General features: G+C 41.0%; 1 protein-coding gene across 9 annotated transcripts in view; it reads right to left on the bottom strand.

Annotated features, from left to right (window-relative positions):
- The window catches only part of Cfap54 (cilia and flagella associated protein 54), a 323,915-nt gene that overhangs the window by 100,151 nt on the left and 204,104 nt on the right, over positions 1-19,660 (bottom strand). For 8 of the 9 annotated variants that reach the window (XR_008221626.1, XR_008221627.1, XM_052753120.1 and 5 more), the window contains 8 exons: positions 18,297-18,454; positions 17,964-18,140; positions 17,739-17,865; positions 11,904-12,059; positions 9,131-9,236; positions 8,136-8,229; positions 3,215-3,313; positions 1,854-1,995 (listed from right to left, as the gene is read on the bottom strand). Coding sequence is in view for 6 of the 9 variants with exons in the window: in XM_052753120.1 (XP_052609080.1) it covers positions 1,854-1,995; positions 3,215-3,313; positions 8,136-8,229; positions 9,131-9,236; positions 11,904-12,059; positions 17,739-17,865; positions 17,964-18,140; positions 18,297-18,454 (1,059 nt within the window). In the remaining 3 variants the exon portion in view is untranslated. Of the gene's footprint in view, positions 1-1,853; positions 1,996-3,214; positions 3,314-8,135; positions 8,230-9,130; positions 9,237-11,903; positions 12,060-17,738; positions 17,866-17,963; positions 18,141-18,296; positions 18,455-19,660 lie in introns of those variants that run through there. The other variant, XR_008221628.1, reaches the window with a different exon arrangement.

Consider the following 19,660-nt stretch of genomic DNA (forward strand, 5'->3'; position numbering starts at 1 on the left):
TTAGGTAGTTATAGTTGAAGGTTAGTTAGTTATAGTTGAAGATTAATTAGGATAGAAAGTGAATTAGATACATTTTGGACTTAACAAAATAGGATAGATAATGAAATTATTTTCTCTGAATTCGTCAAATACAAATGGACTAGACATTGTTTAGACATTTATTACTTGTATATATTGTATATAGTCATTGTACTTTTGTATATAGTTTTTCTTTTGTTAGTTATAACCTTTTTCTTTTTTTTCTTTTTATTAAAATAGAAAAGGGGAAATGTGGTGGTATTTTACTTGTACTGAAATGTGATTTTAATTGTATGTTAATAAATAAAGTTGTCTGGGGGTCAGAGCTATCAGAGCCATAGTAAGTGCGTGGCGGCGGTGGCGCACGCCTTTAAGGACCTGGAGGGCGGTACATTCAGGCAGCGACGAGGCAGTCACATGTTTGGGTTTACAACCAATGAGAAGGCAGAACAGGAAGACTTTAAAGACAGACACACAGGAAGTAGGTCCTTTTCGGAGAGCTCTCTTGGCTGAAGAGGATCCCTGAATCAGGAAGGGTGAGGCTCTTAGCTCTGACCTCTTGGCTTTCTTCTCTGAATCGGCTCTGTGTTTCTTATTTAATAAGACCGTCGGTTACATCTACAGGTAACCATGCTGGAAGCAAGAGAAATGTGGCCAGTTCCACATTATTAGACTGTTCTGTGCAAGGCCAGAGGGATTGTCTCTAGTGAACTCATCTGTAAGGGTCTAGGAGAAGAGAGAACCCAGATAGAGGTGTGGGTAATAACCCACAGCCCAAGATAGCAAAATTCTACTAGGCATGAGAACGATAAAGTTTCCGTATAAGAAAGCTATCTAATCAACATTTGACCTCCCATGAAACATTGTTATGCTGGAAACAGTCTTGGTCACTGAATCATCTATAAGGAGCTTGGACAGACAGTGATGGGAGATTTGAGAGCATCACTGAAGGGAGATCTTCAGCAGAGAAAGCTGGTCCCTGAGGCTGTGAGGGGGCCACTACCACCTGGTTGGATTAAAGGGAAGATCTTCATCTCTTTTGCCTCTGTGCTTCACTCACACCAAAAAAACAACAAACAACAACAAGAAAACAGAGGCATCAGTCTTCCTGAAATATTTGGCACCCCCTTACCCCTTGGCACCTGTTTTTGGTGCTCAGTATATGAGAAATATTCAAAAAATATTTTTGACCAGTGGGTGAACAAATGCAAAAATGGATGTTAAGTGCATTCATATGTTGAGTCCACCATAGGTACATAAAAGTCATAAAAAACAGTAGTAAAGTTTAAACTCTATTCACCTGGCATTCATCAGTTCATTTAATAGATTGAATGCCTGGCATGTGCAAGTGATCATGTGCTCTTTTGTAGATGAAATAACATAGTGCAGATCCTGCTCTCGGGAAGCCGATGGTAACTTAATGAATGGATGACACACTTAAATACATTCACTCAAACAGAAACACAAATGTAAAATATTAATAAGACTAAAGAGCCCTAGGAGAGTGTGAGTCGGTGAATGTTTTAGGCTGGAGGATCACAGACACTCCCTCAAACAAAAAGTTACCATCTGACATGCATATATGCTAAGACAGACAATAGAAGATCATATCATTCCCAGAGTCCTGACATGCACAGCTAGCTGAGTAACATGTACACTCAGCTAGTGAACTGGCACATCCTATTTTGGCAACTGGCCCTGGGATCCTGGAGACTCCCCAAACCATCATCTCCTCGAAGCAAAAGGTCAACAAATCGCAACAATAAAGTCTTCAAAAGTTGGTTGCATGTTACACAGAGAAGAGTCTGGTAAGTTCTGTAGACATTCAAACATACCAAGTAGATAATCTGCATATGAAGAGAAAAGATCCACAGTGGCAAACTCTGGGATATTCAGCAATGCCATATGATTCACTTTGTCGGTTCTGGCATTCTTTTTTCCAATCAGGAGGTTGATGGCCAGCACGGCTTCACTGACCTGGAATGACACATTAGAATTCATATATTCCGTGTTATACAGGCAATGACTTGACTGTGCCTCTCTAAGTTGATGTGCTGGGAGTCTGATCCCCACTGTGGCACGAGGAGGAGGGAGAGCTTTTTAAAGAGATGATTAGGCCCTGAAGCATTGGTTGAGAGAGTAGTCATAGAATAAGTTCCTTCTTACAGGAGAAGCTATCTTCCCATTTGATTTCTGCTCCTGCCCTTCCACCTTCTGCCAGGCCAAGACCAGTTGCTAGCCCTTGATCTTGAACCTACCAGTCTCAAGCACTGTGAGTCAGTAGATCCATGTTTAACATGAATTACCCAGTGTGTACTGTTCTGTTGCAGCAGCACAATACAGACTGAGACAATAAACATGAAGACATGAATGCATAAAATAATATTTGATATACATTGGAAGAAAAAAATCACCATGTGAAAAAAATAGCATGTGATCCCTGACATGTGGAATATACAACACAGTCAAGCCAATTAATTGGTTAGCTTTGACAATTTAATTAATGCATAAGTCACTTTAAATAAGTTACATCACCCAGCTATGATATGCATTTGCCAAAATGTCGGACAGGTATACATGTATATCCAACATTTCATTAAGGGAAAATGGAAACAGTTGTGTCTGGTTACTAGAGATTATGAATGCTACACAGGTGTAGAGACTATTTGTAAAGTTTCCCAACAGACATGGTAGATAGAAATCCCTCCCCAAGTGTAACTCCTCCTTTCTCTCAAGCAGATCCATGGCTAGATCGAGGACATAGGGAAGAAATGGGGAAAGTCAACAGTGAAGGACACAGGGAAGACATCGGGAGAGTCAACAGTGAGGGACACAGGGAAGACACTGGGAGAGTCAACAGTGGAGGACACAGGGAAGACATCGGGAGAGTCAACAATGGAGGACACAGGGAAGACATCGGGAGAGTCAACAATGGAGGACACAGGGAAGACATCGGGAGAGTCAACAGTGGAGGACACAGGGAAGACACTGGGAGAGTCAACAGTGGAGGACACAGGGAAGACATTGGGAGAGTCAACAGTGGGGGACACAGGGAAGACATTGGGAGAGTCAACAATGGGGGACACAGGGAAGACATAGGGAGAGTCAACAATGGGGGACACAGGGAAGACATTGGGAGAGTCAACAATGGAGGACACAGGGAAGACATCGGGAAAGTCAACATCCACACACTAACCTGTGCAGCAGCTCGTATTGCAATCCAGGCCAGTGAGCTGTAAATCTCAAATCGATTTGCTATTGGTTCTTTAATAAAACTGTGCCTTTTGGGAAGAGGCTAAAATAGTAAATAGAAAGCACTTTAGAATAAAGATATCTCAATGTTTCTTGACAAACCTCATCTTCTCCAGATGACATATTAGTAGAATAATATGCAGCCATCAAGAAGTATAATGTATTATTACCATGAGAAAAATATTTAAAATATATAAAAAAGAAAACTATAGGTTAAAAATTGTATGTAAGTATGATCCTACTTTTTAAAAGTACACATACATTACTGTATATATAAGCAGAAATTATACCAAGACTTCAGAATGATTACTTTTCCCTAATTTTTCTATAATGAGTTTACATGATTTATGTAATAAGTTAATAAAAGTATCTTTTTAACTGATGTCAAATTCCATTTTAATAGAGGTTATTTACACTAAATATATTGTGGACAAAGAGACCAGGAATGAGGATAATCAAATTTGTTCTGTTTTTCTGTTGTTCTGACTTGGGTCTCAAATCCCTGCAGGCCCCTAAGTCAAGATTCTCTGGCCTCAGCCTCCTGAGTGACTCAGTAGATTTTGATATTAGGTTACTATTATGAAAAATGCTAAAGGTATTTCATAACTCCATAGAATAGTAGAATAGAAACCTCAAGGGACAGTTTTTATATACATAAATACACACATTCACATATACACTCATATGCATTCAATTTTTAAACACAAGTTTAATGTTACAAAAACAAATACAACAAATACAGTAACTTATACTTTTAATGATAACTGAAGTAGATAAATTTTAAGTCAGTTTTTAAACATTTGAGTAGTTAGACCAGGCATGGCAGCACAGGCCCTTAATCCCTGTGGAGACAGAGACAGGTAGATCTCTGAGTTCAAGGCCAGCCTGGTCTACAGAGTGAGTTCCAGGGCAGCCAGGGCTATACAGAGAAACCCCGTGTCAAAAAAAAATTAAGTAATTAGATGCTTAAGTTTTAATATGTTTGTATGTATATTTTGACTATTTCTTTATTCTTCAAGAAAACTGAAGAATTGAACCTATAGTAACATGAAGCATGTCTCTGATTTGCTTCTGTCTAGAAGACTCATGGGGAAGGAGTGAGGTCCTGGATCCTAGGGATGCTGAGCCACTGGGTACAATGGCCTGATGTGACCAGCCAATACCAGTGACAGGTTTGGAGAAAGGGACACCAGGAGAGACATCCCTGTGGGTACCTAAAGTCTACAGCTCTGCCAGAGATAAGGCCTTATGGGGACCATGTGGGCTCTAGCGAAGCAATGAAGACCTACTAAGCCTGAGCAGTTTACCTAAGTCTGGAAGAAAGACTGACAGCCATGAATTGTAGAATCCAGAGTGAGGGGAAACAATTAGTGACACAGACTCTGGGAAAAGTAGCCACTTTTAATTGAGAGGAATCATTAGAGGAGGCTGGACATTGGCTTTTAAAAATGGACTGGAGAAAGAACATGATGGGTTTCCTTTTGAAGATGAGGAGGTATCAACATTACACAGCCCATGTGACCAGAGAAGCAAAAGAGAAACCCAGGGAATGACTGGAAATGAAGTCATAAAAGCATATTTCTTTGTAAGAGATGTGATCCTATATATAGACAATCCTAGGACACACACACATGCACACTATGAAAATCAACAAACATGGTCAGTGAAGGCATGGGATATAAAATTCAACAATATGTACAAGTCAATTACATTTCTATAAAGAAATTCTAGAATTTATGTCCCTGAAGTCTTAATATTGCTAAGACAAACTGTCAACAAATTGGCCTGTAGCTTCAACAGAATTCCTCAAAAAATCCAATTCAGCTTCCTTTTTGTAAATTGGGACACAGATTGGAAAATGTGTGTGAAGATGTGGAGGTCTCCAAGTACTAAAAGAATTTTGAAGATGAATCATGGTGTTGGAAGACATGCGCTCTGAATCCTGAGACCTTCCTTACCAAAAGCTGCAGCAACAGAGGGTGAAACGTCCATAAAGGTACACTCAAAGACCAGTGGGTTCTAAAGACCTTAGCACGCCACTCAAAACACAATGTCTGAAACAGAAAGAACTCATCCTGGAACTTCATAAAATTAAAAACTTCTGTGTCTCTAAACACCACAAGCCACCAGCTAGGAGGAAATATTTGCAAACCGTGCATCCAGTAAGAGAACTGTATAGAATATGTATAGATGAAAAAAAGGTGTCACAGCTCATCTTTCTCTTTGAACTATTTTCCCCCATTTAAACACCTGGGAAATCCCATTCTAAACTCTCTCATCTGTGAAGCCTTCTGTAGTGTTCCCACAAAAGAGAATTAGTTTGTCCAGCATCTCCACCTTGCCATATTGTGTTTGCAATCTTATCAAGGTGCCATTCAATTGTATCTTTCCCATGGAAGACTCTAGGTTCTGTAGGGAACGTGAACAACACGCCTGGTACCACATTAAGCCCTTCAAAAATGTTTGGATACTTGAGCCTAGCCTTTAACGGCTGAGCCATCTCTCTCAAAAAACAAACAAACAAACAAAAAGTTTGGAGAATGAATGGATGGATGGATGGATGGATGGATGGATGGATGGATGCTCAAAAATGGGTAGTTAGACTTAACTAATAATTATTGGGTAATCTACTACATATAAAATACTTAATGAAGAATATAAATGATTACTGAAGTTATGTAAAGGTAATGATACTGAATATATCGTGCTCAACACTTTATTATGCTCCTAGCCACACTAAAAGGTATGTATAGCCATCTCCATGTCAGAGGTGGGGAAGCAAGGCTTCTGAAGTCACTCTGGTATATCAGGTTGAGATCCAAGACTAAGACTGTATTTATTGCTTGCACACTGCTAAAAGTGGAACAGTACTATTGTTTATTCTGTTTTGCATTTTATTTACTTATTTGGGGGGCACGTGTGTGCCACAGCGCACATGCGGAAGTCACAGGACAACTTGCTCTAGTTGGCTCTTTCCTTCTACCAGGTGCATCATGGGAATCAAGCTTGGTGGCAAGTGCTTTTACCCACTGACCCACCTCGGTGGCCCCACAACTGCTGGTTTTTTAAGTTTTTTTGTGTTGTTTCTATTAAGACAAATTTCAAGTGTTGTATTTCAATGGCCAAAATATGCCTGGATGAGTGTTTTTATTTGTTTTGGGCTATTGTCTGTGCCTTTAGTAATTTTATAACTTGTTAAAATATTTTTATGTCAAGATATATAGATGTTATGGAATTACAGTACTTTTTTCCTTCAAATCCTATTTCACATTAATAATTACAAGCACATCTCTTGGCCAGGGCCAGAAAGTGATGATATTCACAGCATTCCACTACTTTGCAGCACTGTTCTGTATGGAAACCACACACTTGTTTTTCTCTACCTAGTAACAAACATTTTTATCATACACCAGAGCAATCTTTCCTACCTTATAGTCATTTTGATTTTTGAAATGGTGATACCCACCTAAGGCAACTAGCATATAAATAATTTGATCGACTAAATATATTTACCTGAAGTTTCAAGTCATGTTTATGACACCTCAAAAACTAGAGATTTGAGACAGCTGCGGTGGCTCACACCTTTAATCCCAGCATTTGGGAGGCAGAGGCAGGTGGATCTCAGTGAGTTCGAGGACAGCCTGATCTACATGGAGAGGTTCAGGACATTTAGGGCTACACAGAGAGACCTTGTCTCAAAACAAACAAAATCTTAAAATAATATCTTGGGGAAGAAGTTGCAAAGGACAGAGAGTAGATTCAAAGGGACGGAAAGATGAATGGAATCAAGATACACAGTGTGAAACCCACAACGAATCAATAAAGTGTTTTAAAAGATTAAGAGATTTGATCCCAACATTTTCTGAAAAGATCTCCTTGCAGAATCAATGATCATTCGGGAAGGATAAAGTGTGAACATTCACCACAACCCAACAATAATCATGTCATTCAAAGCAACCTGGCTTATTTCTTTGGTTAGAATCTTCCTCAGTCAAGATCCTTGGTACTGCAGTGGACCTGTGCACATCAGCAAAACCTGGGAGTCTGTTGGAAATCCCAAACCCAAGCCCACTCCCTAAGTAACAAGCCATTATCTGCCTTCAGCAAGATTGGGGAGATGTTTCTGCACCTTAGTTTTCAAGCACTGCTGTGGGGGGTGGATCTCCCGTGAGTCTGCATGGCTTCTGCCTTATCCAACACCTCCCATCGTGACATCACACCAAAGTGCCACCTTCATTTATCATCATGATATCATGCCAAAGTACCACCCTTGCTTACCATCCTGATATCACAAGACTACCTTCATTTACCATCTCAGCAACCCAAATAACTTCCTCATCGTAAGTTTCACTACCAAGGACCCCTCTCATCCCCTTTCTCCCTCGTTCCCTTCTGGTTTTCATGTCTTCTGCCATACGGTCTGTCTCCCTCCATTAGCTCAATGGGAAGAGGGACTGTGCTCATTTCACCATTGACTTATCACCTTCTAGAAGACTGCCTCTATCAAAGCAGGTGCTTGATACATCTGTGAGCTATGAACAACACTGACAGGCCCTATTACTTTCAAAAATACTGTGTGTCCATTTCCTATATTCCTAAGCATTCACAGCCTTTGACTAGTTACATAACCAGCATTCCGTGTGCATCATTTTAACAAGCACAAACACTGAAATGAAATCAGTTTCCAGAGTTCTACCTAAAGGCTCCCCCCTCAAAAAAAAAAAAAAGAGGCATCTGACTATAAGTCACTATACAGTAATGAGTTAATGTCTTCAAGTCACATAAGGAAATGCCCCATTATTCCAGCAGCGCAGCATTACTGAAAATGATCAAGAGCTTCTAATTCCTATACACGCAGCTGATACCTTGAGTGATGATGGTGTTGCTGAGACTTTCTTCCTTGGCCTCTTCAGATGGAAATACACCAGGGCAATTTCTAGGTAGGAGTCTCTTATCAACCTACAATGATATGACATTAAACTTAGCTTCACTGTTCTCTTGTGCCATCTCTTTGTACTTTTCGCCAACCATGTCTGGGGGAGTGAACAGTAAGAAGAGACAAGGGTCCTTCTCCTAACCCACGCATCTTTAGGCCACAGCTAGTGGGATCTTCCTCAGAAATGAGAAGCTCTTGAGAAAACTCAGCATTCTAACTCATTTTATGCTTGCAACATCCCAGGCTACAACTGCTACAATGCTTAGCAAAGACCTTTCTGGAACATTCCAGGGAAGTAGTCACTAAAGAAGTCATAGCAGAAGAAGCCGTCCTTGAAAACCAGGCCTCTGTCTACTCTTCTATGCTAATTAAAGTGGAAATCCACAAAGAACTCCACAGAAAACAGTAATGGTCAGATCTATGCATGTTCTATCAAAGGTATCAGTTGACGTCTCAGGTCAGTGCTGGGCAAACAGTGGCTTCCCGCCAATATTGAGGTCATTTCTGTACACAATTAAGCAGGCTACTGGTATGGATGGCTTCAGAGACTATGGAAATAATCCTTCTAAACTCTTTAACAACCATACTAGGTTGCTCTAGTTGTAACCAATAGTCTAAAGGAAGTCTCCATGGTCTTGATACTGACAGGAGACCTAGGTCTAGGTGAGAACCAGTTTGCAGCCTAGAATATTATATGATAACTGGGAGGCATCCCACCTTTTCCTGTAAAGGAGGCCTTAGGTCAGAACCAAAAGCAACAAGGTTGAGATGCAGGTCACTAAACCTGCTGTCTGGACGAACCCCAGTGCATGCACCCCGCCATGACAAGGTCTCATTCATCCTTTTCTTGAATCTTCTGTGTATACCATACAGAATTCAGACCACACAGGAGCAGTTCTACAAGGATGAAATGTTCGCCATTACCCTGAGTTCTGATCGTTTCTCAGGCTTATTTGAATAGCTTCGAAAAAACTCTCTATCTGTGAAACTGGAGATTTCTCTTCTATCAGAATTTGACGCTCTATTCTGCCTGCAAGAAAAAAAAAAAAAAAAACATGTGTAAAGATGGTTTCCCATTTTTTTATAATTTATAACGGGAGAGCAAATACTTCATTCTGCCAACTCTGGAAGCTGGACTGCTGTCCTCAGTGTGTCTGTCTGTCACTCTCTGATGAAAGATAAGCTGAGGATAAAAGAACTGAAGCTTCCTTCCCCAGGGATGTCTGGAATGCTTTCAGTAAAACACCTCTGGCTTCCCAACACCACTGGCCTTACAGCTTACTGTCCTCTGCCCCCCCACTCTGTGATTCCTCACCTCTAATGTCTTGCTTTCTCTTACCCTTGTCTATTTCACAAATATAAAAGGGGGGCTCAGCTGTATCCTTATGTTCGCTGCAGCAGTAGTCATAACTACAAAAACAAAATAAGCCTGAGTTCTCTTTGAGGATGAATGGATTTTGTTCAATGTCACACACACACACACACACACACACACACACACACACACACACACACAATATTATCTAGCATAAGAAGAAAGAAATGCTGCCATTTGCACATATGAACCTGGGACACTGTGCTAAGAAAAAGAAGCTAGGCACAGAAAGGTAAACACTGCATGATGTTGCTTACATTAATTCATGAATCCAAGAAATCTCCATTCATGGAGTAGAAAGAGGAGTGCCAGTTGCTGAAGTGTGGGAAACAGGGAGATACTGAAAACAGTTCAGTCAGGATGGATTTGTTCTGTGATCTACTGTACATCCTCATGATAATTAGTGTATTATATACTTAATTACATATATTATAATTAGAGTGTATTATATACTTAAAAATTACTAAGGAATTAGATTCTTAAATACTCATGCCACAAAATGAAATGATATGTTTGCATAAGTTGAATTAGCTAGGTTTAATCACCTCATACTATATTCATATATGGAAGCATTACACTGTACCTAAATATATATATATATACATATATATATACATATATATATACATATATATACATATATATAGTCAATTAACTGCAAAGTTTTATATATATATATATATATATATATATATATATATATATATATATTGGTTGTGAGCCTAGCCTTTAATGGTTGAGCTATCTCTTCAGCCTAGTGTTTAAGTTTAAAAATAAGCTTAACAAAAGCCAGGCAGTGGTGGTGCATGCCTTTAATCTCAGCACTCAGGGAGGCAGAAGCAAGTGAATCCCTGAGTCTGAGGCCAGCCTGGTCTACAGAGTGAGTTCTAGGACATTCAGAGCTACATATAGAAACCCTGTCTTGGAAAAACCAAAATGATGATGATGATGATGATGATGGTGATGATGGTGATGGTGATGATGATGATGATGATGGTGATGATGGTGATGATGATAAACAACTTAATGAAAAATAAAAACCCTTTTTAAAAAAAAAGCAAGTGCTTTTTTTTTTTTTAGAGATGATGCCAATGCCCACCCATCACTTGGCTCTCAGCAACCATGGTGGATGCCATCCTTCAAGCACAAGAACTGAGAGAGCTGTCCTGCAGCAGAAATTCCAGGAAAGCAAAGTCTTAGAGTCACCGTGAGTAAGATGCATAGTGTTTGTGTAGCAGGAAAGAGCCAAGAGAGGGAGGGACACAGAGCTCCCATCTGGGCGTGCTCATTTAATAGCTGCTGGTGTGTGAGAGGTTAACTCTCGTGTGACATGTCTAGCTCAGTAAATGACAACAATCATTATACTTTCGATTTTCTTGCAGCAGAAATGGCCATGATGAAATCATATGAATGCATTGTCTGTAAGTTCTAAAGGCAGGTATTCTACAGTTATTCAATTTTAATTTAATGTTATCTCTTACTTATAGAAATTAACCAAAATGTCTAACTAGGTAATGAAATAATATAAAACACTAATTTATTATTATCATTTAATAATAAATTATTTTTACTCTCTTAATAATTACATTTGTTTCATTGGTATTATTTGGCAAGTATGTGTTTTTAAAAGATTTATTTTTATGTTTTTAATATTTTCTTTTATGTGTACAGGTGAGTTTTCTTGCATGTATGTCTGTATATCATGTGTATGCCTGGTACCTGAGAAGGCCACAAGAGAGCATGAGATCCCCTCGAACTGAAGTTATAGCCTTACGCATGCTGGGAATCGATCCTGGGTCCTCTGGAAGAGAAGTCAGTGATATGATCTGCTGAGTCATCTCTCTAGCCCTAATTTTTATTTTTAAATTATGTGTATATGTGTGTCTGTGTGGGTATATGTGAGCATGCGTGAAGCCACCCACAGAGGCCAGAAGGCCAGAAGACTTGGTTGGATCTCGTGGAGCTGGAGTGACAGGTGGTAACTCCTCCACTCAGATCTTCTACAAGAGCATTACATGCTTCTTCTAACTGCTGAGTCATCACTCCAGTCACATGACTTGTGGTGAAGTGGCCAATGTGGACATTTTCTTGAACCAAACATTAAACTTTATATGAGGACATCGATTAGTAGTAACTTTATTTTCTAGATATGACTTAATGGGAGGCTTTCATCAGCAACTGAGAATTACAGAGAGGACTGATGTGTCTTGTCATGGCCAAGCTCTCTGTAAAGTCTGTGGTTTTTACAGTCAAGAAGTTGACTATTAATAACATCACGGCTCCACATACTTCATCACGGTTCTGACGCCCAGTACAACTCACCTTTCTGAAACAGAATTTCAGCTTCCACCTCATACTCTTCTGCTGCTGTCACCTGGCAGAGCTTCAGGGCCATCTCAAAGATGTGAAGAGGAGGCAACCACTTGGTGATGTCCTTCTTTTTGGTGCTGGAACACACCTGCTTGGACAATGTGTGTCCTAAAAGCAAAACAGTTGGGCAGAGGCAAAACAATGCCATCTTCAATGTTTGGAGCAACAACTAAGACAATGGACTGTTCTCACGGCAATGCTGTGAGTCTTCATAGTGCCTAGTAGCCAAGAAGGTTTTAAAGAGCCACATAGCCAATGTGTAATGAACTACAACAATAATTTGCGCTTTGATAAATCTCCAATGTTTTGTCGTATTATTAAAATCAACAACAGTCTCCAAGTATCTCCAGTTCTCAACTTTTCATGGTGCTTCTGGAACAACCTCCATGTTCTTTGCTTTTAATATTTATTTGTTTGTTTTACATCCCAACTACAGTTTCCTCTCCCTCCTCTCCTCCTAGTCCCTCCCCCACCTTCCTTTTGCACCCACCCCATGTACCCCTCCTTCATTTCTATTCAGAAAAAAAGGCAGGCCTCCCATGGATATCAACAAAGCATGGCATATCAAGTTGCAGTAAGACTAGGCACCTCTCCTCCTATTAAGGCTGGGCAAGGTGACTCAGTATGAGCAATAGGATCCCAAAAGCAAGCAAGAGAGTCAGAGACTGTTCCATGTTCTTAAGAAGAGGCCGTTAGCAGGAGAAACATCTGGAAGTTGCATATTGTTCACTATTAATAAATTTGCATATATTAATAGGCAATACTTTTCTATTAAATGCACTGATTACTCATTATGTAATATTTCATCATAACTGGATAAGAAAGCTCTTTACAGGCAAGGGCTACATGCCATCCTCCTTAGGAGCTCTCATTTTTAATGACTGCATGGAAGGATTATTGAAAGGAAGAAACATTTTTCTACATGGCATCAAAGACTGACATTTATCAAAAAATATTTCCTACATTTGAGTACTAGATATAAATGAGAAAAAAAAAGAATACTAAGAGATAAGACATGCTAAATGTTTCCTACATGCCAAGTACCATCTCATGGACTCCACATGAACCGCTACTGTGATTCACAACTCTGAGTGGGCAACGTTATTATGCTCATTTGACAGAAGACAGAGCAACGGCTCAAAGCTGTAAGTAACTTGCCCAAGGTCACATGGCCATGCTTTGAATCTAAAGCAGCCTGGCCCCATGGCCCACACCCTAAACTACAACGCAGTATCCTAGTAGTAAGGTGATGGAACTGTTGATTAACAAAGAATATAAACATCCAGACAGTAGCTAAAACAGCATGAGGCTGGTCACAGGAAAAGAAACTGTAGGGCATTGTGGGAGCAGAACAGAGATCTGGTCTGTCTGGATCTTGAAAAGGCCCTAAGAAGCTACCCAGACAGCATGGTTGTCTAGTAGGTCAGTGGGTGCTGAACTTGCCCACTTCTGTTTCATAAATATAACCCTAAACATGCTATTTCCTATCAGGGGCTCTCGCAAAGGATAAAGAGTAAGTAGCCAAATTCCTGTGATGCAATCTATACGATAAGGAGAAACTGTCACGAGAGCCAGCTGCAGGAGTTTTTGTGCTTCATAATATTGAAGTGTTCCTTTTCCCAGTAAACACCAACTCTGAAGAAAATAAAAGAAAAAAAAACTGTTGTGAAACTGACATTGTTTTGACAGAAAAGGAGGCTTGTGGTTTTGTTTTTAAAGGCTGTATTTAATATAATATAGCAGGAAGCAAGCTGTTCGGCTTCAAATGCGTCTACCAAGAAGCAACAGTATTGTCATTGAGTGGTGACAGATCTTCAAGATTAGTAAGTCAGAAGAGCCGAGAGTGGGTTTCAGTTTGCACAATCTGTGCTTTGAGCTCACGCAGGACTCAAATGTCCCTATAATATGGCAAACTGGGGGCTAAAAAATCTAGGGGAGAAACAGCTTGAGTGTCGTCACTGACTGAGCTGCAAGGGGTCTGAGGGCCCGGCTAGTTGCACTAACTCCATCAGAGAGGAGACTTAAAAGATAGAGGGATGTATGTAGTGAAATTCACGTGCCAGTGATGATACTGAGGATGGATCAAAGGAGGAGAAGAGAGATAAGGAGAAGATTCTGGAGAGATGGGACCTGGGTATACGCTTTGCCAGTCCAGCCCTACTACTGATTCTGTTGGCTGAGCAGTTTCGGGTAGAAGAGGCAGGGGGGTCCTAGAAGGTGATGGATTACAGCAGAGAGAGTTGCCACCAGCTTTCTGTTCTCTGGGCAAACAAGACCCTGAGAAACAGAGGCAGGAAGGCTGATGTCAAAGATCAGAGATGGCCTAAAGAGAGTCTAAAGGGATGTTTGCAAGTCCCAGAGAAGGGTAGCTGTGGCTAGTTGCCTCTTGGGTTTCCCAAGAGAGATCTGACAATGGCCTGAGTCCTCTGAACTCCTGAGCTCAAAAATGCTGGCTGGCCATTGTAATTTCCCTTGGAGGCTCAAATGGGGAATTGAGACTCTTGAAAGTTGATATAGAGCCAAGTCACACAGGCAGAACTTGCCCCTCTGACCATCACGGGCACACTGTCACAGCTAGACCTGGAGAATAATAAATAAGCAAAGAAGAATTAGCCCAGGAAAGAAGAACCAGCAGCCATCGAGAGGAATATCAAATGTGGCTTCTAGAAGAGAGAGCATGCGGGAAATAAAATAGACTGAGGATAGAGTAACAGAATTGCATGCATATATACATACATACATACATACATACATACATACATACATACATATGGGCCTACATAGAAATACAGGTTATCAGCTAATTTCAAGAGGGGGGTCAATGCCAAAAATATTAATTATTAAGAAGATCAATTAGATTAGTCTTACATCATAAACTATAAAAATGAGAGAATTATAAGGGAAAGATGATAGACTTTCCAGTCAAAGCCAAATATTATCAACACCTGTAGTGTTGAGTATGATCCCAGCACTGAGCCAGGCATTTTTTCTCATTTAATCTTCTGTGAGGGGAGCACCATGACTATTCCCTGCATGTGTATCCTCTCTTCCACTCATATGTTGAAACACCGGCCCCCAACAATGATGGTATCTCTATGGAGAGGTTAAGACTTTCCCTGGTGATTATGAAAGCCGAGCCCTTGTGGATGGGCTGCATGGCCTAGGCAACAGCCTGGAGGAGCCAGTTTACCTGTCCCATAACATAATGACCAGTTGAGGCACCAGCTGTGATGCAGATGTGCTCTCACTGGACATTAAATCTTGACTTTGGTCTTCAACTCTCCAGAAACGAGAGCAGTAGATTTCTACCATCTACAAACTACCTAGTCTAGGGGAACTTAAGGCAAGTGAGTTACAACTTGGTTCTGAAATGAGGGAATTACAAAGAAGCTAAATGGCACTCTTGAGATTTTCACATAGGTATCCAGCCCCCAAGAAGGAACAGAGGAAGGTAATGGGCAATAATTAATCAAGAAAAAAAAATCTTCCCCAGACAGAAAGAAACTTGCCTACAGATGCCAAGGGCTCAACTGATTCTAGGTAGAGACAGAGCAGACATGTACCCAGACATGTGTTGGTGAATTTCCTGAACTACAGAGACGAAAGAAATCTAACAAGATTTGGGTAGGAAAGGACAGATTTCTTGCCAAAAGAAAATAAAAGTTAGACTAACACTACATTTGAAACATTGTGAATAGGAATAATGGAATGCATCTACCAAACCCCAGAGAAAAGACAACCCACACACACACACACAAGGATGCTTATGCTGGACTGATATGGTATATCAGTCACCTGTCATGGTGAAAAAAAAGGGTATTTGTGAAAAACAAGGCTTCAGAGAGCATCATCTGGATTTTAACTGGGGAAAGCATGGTGGGTAAGGATTTAATCAACAACTACACAGAACAGAGACTGGGAAACAAGAAACAGATGAGGAGACAAGGAAGAGGGAGGTACCAATGTCTTCTCAGTGGTAGGAGGTCTGCTATCAGATGTTACAAGTTATAAATACAATGTCTCTAAGAGAAAGAAGAGGAAATAGTTTAAAGGACAAAAATCCCCATTATATAGCCTGGACCACATCACAAGAAGCCTTTTATGCCACAATAAATAGAGAACATGAACATAAGGGATGATCTATGGAAATAGAAGACTTCATGGTAATTAAGAAACCAGAGAGAGAGAAGGAAAGCTGGGAAGAGACCGAGCCTGGGGATCTACAAGTTGAGAGTGTCGAGTGCCAAGGAGATGCAGGTGATGCAGACATTACCAGGTACTGGGTGGCCCATACAGGCAAGACCGGTAAAGAACACTCTGGAGCTGTAATTGAGCCTTGGTCAATCAACAGTGATTTCTCTCATCTAAATCTAGAATAAAGTGGAACAAGGAGTTAATGGGAGTCAAGGGAGGAAGAACAGAGGGTATGGAATCCATCCTTTAAGAATTCAGATGTCGGCCGGGCGGTGGTGGCGCACGCCTTTAATCCCAGCACTCGGGAGGCAGAGCCAGGCGGATCTCTGTGAGTTCGAGGCCAGCCTAGTCTCCAAAGCGAATACCAGGAAAGGCGCAAAGCTACACAGAGAAACCCTGTCTCAAAAAACCAAAAAAAAAAAAAAAAAAAAAAAGAATTCAGATGTCCATGGTGCTAATGGATAGGTGATTGTTCTCTTCTGTATGTCTGTCTGTTTGGATTCCTATTGATTAATATTTAAACATGTTAACACAATGAAGGTCAAAAGGAAAAGGCGATCTCAGCAATCAGAGTGTGGGCAGTCTAGAGGAGAGAGGAGGCCCCTCTGAAGCCAGGACCCTGGGAGGCAGGCACACACACACACACACACACACACACACACACACACACACACACGCCCCCCAGAGAGCCAGAGCAAAGCCAAAAGGCTGGGATTTGGTGGAAGGAGAGGCTGTTCCCCTGGCACAGAGGTCAGGACAAGACAACTGGATTAGTAGCCAGGCAGATTAGAAAGGTTTCCCAAAAGGGCTAGCCTCCAGAGAGCAGTAGACCTGTACACCTTTCTTTATACTGCCTGAAACAACCACGGCATCCGGCATTCAAACTGTCCTTAGCAGAAGAGACATTGCCTAACATGCATCATGGTAAGACATGGAAACTACGTCTTCAAGACACCTTGATTCGTAAAAGTACAAAGACTTTGACAGTTCCCCCATTTACAGGATGAAGATTTATTTCTTAAAATGATACAAGTTATTAGAGCTTCGGGAAAAAGCATGCCATTATCATCAACACATTAAGATAATGTTTTTTCATGGCTATTGTTTTCAGAGACATGGGTACTTAACAGCATCAGTGATAACCAGAAGATATAATACACTGTTCTATACTCCTCTCAAAAATCTTTCTTAATTTGACATAACTATAAAATAACTGGTTGTAATTTAGAGAACAAAAAAAGTGGATTATTACTTAGGAATGCACTCATACTTTGTGTTTCTATGATTTTTTTCAATAAAGCAGACTGTGAAAATAATCTTGTTACAAAGACTGAATAGCTGGGTAAAATGCAATAGTCCAAAGCAAATAGTTTCACATATTGTAACTACTGTAATCAACCTCATAACTTGATTCGTACACGAAGATCATCCTTATACCACAGAGTCTAGCACATGGTAATTGACCAAAACCTCTTTAAGCATGCAGAGCCTGGGCATTCCTAATACTGACCCTTCAAGTTATGAGAGCCTACTTGAAAAACAATTAAAAATCCCTACGTTACTCTAGGAAGGTAAATGTTTAAATGTTCTTACCAATTCTCAGTTTTATTTTGGCCAGTAACATGACATGCGGAAGGTAGATATTTTTCAAAGGCTGTAGTGGATTTGCATAGTCAGCACCTGAGAGAGGGAATTCAATGGTCTCCCCAAAAGTTAGCATCTAGGAAAGAAACAGGGGGGTGAGTGTCACGGTGAGGGGGAAGAAACAAGGCAGAAGAGTCCATTGCCAAGTTTGCGGCCATCGAAAACATTCCCTACCTGTGCGATAAGGATGTTGTGAGCTTGCTTCAGGAAAGTTAATGTGCCCTCTTTTGAAGACGCTTGCTTGAATTTCTCAGCTTTTGTTAAGTCGTCCATTAGGACAAGGCTTCTCGCCAGGGTTAGCCAAGATCGAGGAGAAAGGAACTCATTGCCTTCCAGCAAATGGATTATTTCCTATCGAGAAAAAGCGGTTCTGTTCGTTTCCCAGTTCACTGATGAGCTGTGGCCATAGTGCCAGGTGCACATTCATTAGGGTTGAGAATCCCATCCTTTTGATCCAACTAGGGTCTTCCCTAAACACACGCATGTACCCTACACTGTCTCCTTTACCTGAAGATTTTTTATGATGTCTGCCTTTAAGTGCTTTTCCTGAAGCCCCAGGATCACGGCTTGCATCAGGAACTCGGCCAGGAGCTCTGGGTCATCCGCACTCTTTGCCTCCATGCACACTTCATTGATGAGGCTGAGACAGTCTGTCATGTCATTCTCTAATGCAGACAAGTGTGATCATCAAGATGCATGAGAAAGCAAGAAGTATATGTGTATAACGTCCCCAATGATCAAAGAGTAAGAGGACATTCAAATGGAAAATGAATGGATAACATGAAACACAGAGGGGGGGTGTCTTATGATTTAGGTGAAAGTACTTTAGTCCAATGCTATAAAAGTAGCCTGGCGGTGGTGGCGCAGCCGGGCGGTGGTGGCACACGCCTTTAATCCCAGCACTCGGGAGGCAGAGCCAGGCGGATCTCTGTGAGTTCGAGGCCAGCCTGGGCTACCAAGTGAGTTCCAGGAGAGGCGCAAAGCTACACAGAGAAACCCTGTCTCGAAAAACCAAAAAAAAAAAAAAAAAAGTAACATTATTACATGAAATGATTCGATTTGGGAGGTAGATAGAGACACGCAAATAGCTACACAATTAGACAGCTCTCAGTCACTGTGGGAACCACTGTTTATACATGCCAAGATGTTATCTAAGACTGTAATTTCTGTTTTTTATTAAGAAATTTTTTATTCACTTTACATGCCAATCACAGATCCCCCTCTTCCCTCCTCCTGCCCCTCCAGCCTTTCCCCCCACAACCCACGCCTCATTCCCTCCTACAAGAAGGCAAGACCTCCCATGGGGAGTCAGCAGTCAGTTGAGGCAGGTCCAAGCCCCTCCCCATGCCTCAAGGCTGTGGATTCCAAAAAGTCAGCTCATGCACCAGGAATGGATCCTGATCCCACTGCCAGGGGGCCCCTTAAGCAGATCAAGCTACACAACTGTTTCACTTATGCAGAGGGCCTAGTCCAGTCCTGTGGAGGCTCCATGGCTGTTGGTCTAAAGTTCATGAGTTCCCACTAGTTTGGTTTGGATGTAAGACTGTAATGTCTATCACCTTCAGTCTGGCAATGAGTCCAGCAAGGAGGTAAGTTACCTCCATCTTCTGGAGAGGAAAAGGAAGCACAGAGCCATAGGAACTGAATGGAGAAAGACTTGGTAAGGAGAAGGCAGGTCAGCATTGGAACCCTGGGTTGGTGGCTTGTCAGCTCGATGCTTAGACACTTTCCCAAGACTTGGGCAATTGTATTTTGCAATCTCTTTGTATTTTTTTAAATTAAATCAATAATGTATGTACCACTTGCTCTGGTACAGAGGACTGTGAGTAATCACTATTCTTGTTTAACAACCTGTATTTTAAATTCTGGAA

The sequence above is a fragment of the Peromyscus californicus genome, unplaced genomic scaffold (genome assembly GCF_007827085.1).
Source record: "Peromyscus californicus insignis strain IS unplaced genomic scaffold, ASM782708v3 Scaffold_24__1_contigs__length_46423439, whole genome shotgun sequence".
In the NCBI taxonomy this organism is placed as follows: Eukaryota; Metazoa; Chordata; class Mammalia; order Rodentia; family Cricetidae; genus Peromyscus; species Peromyscus californicus.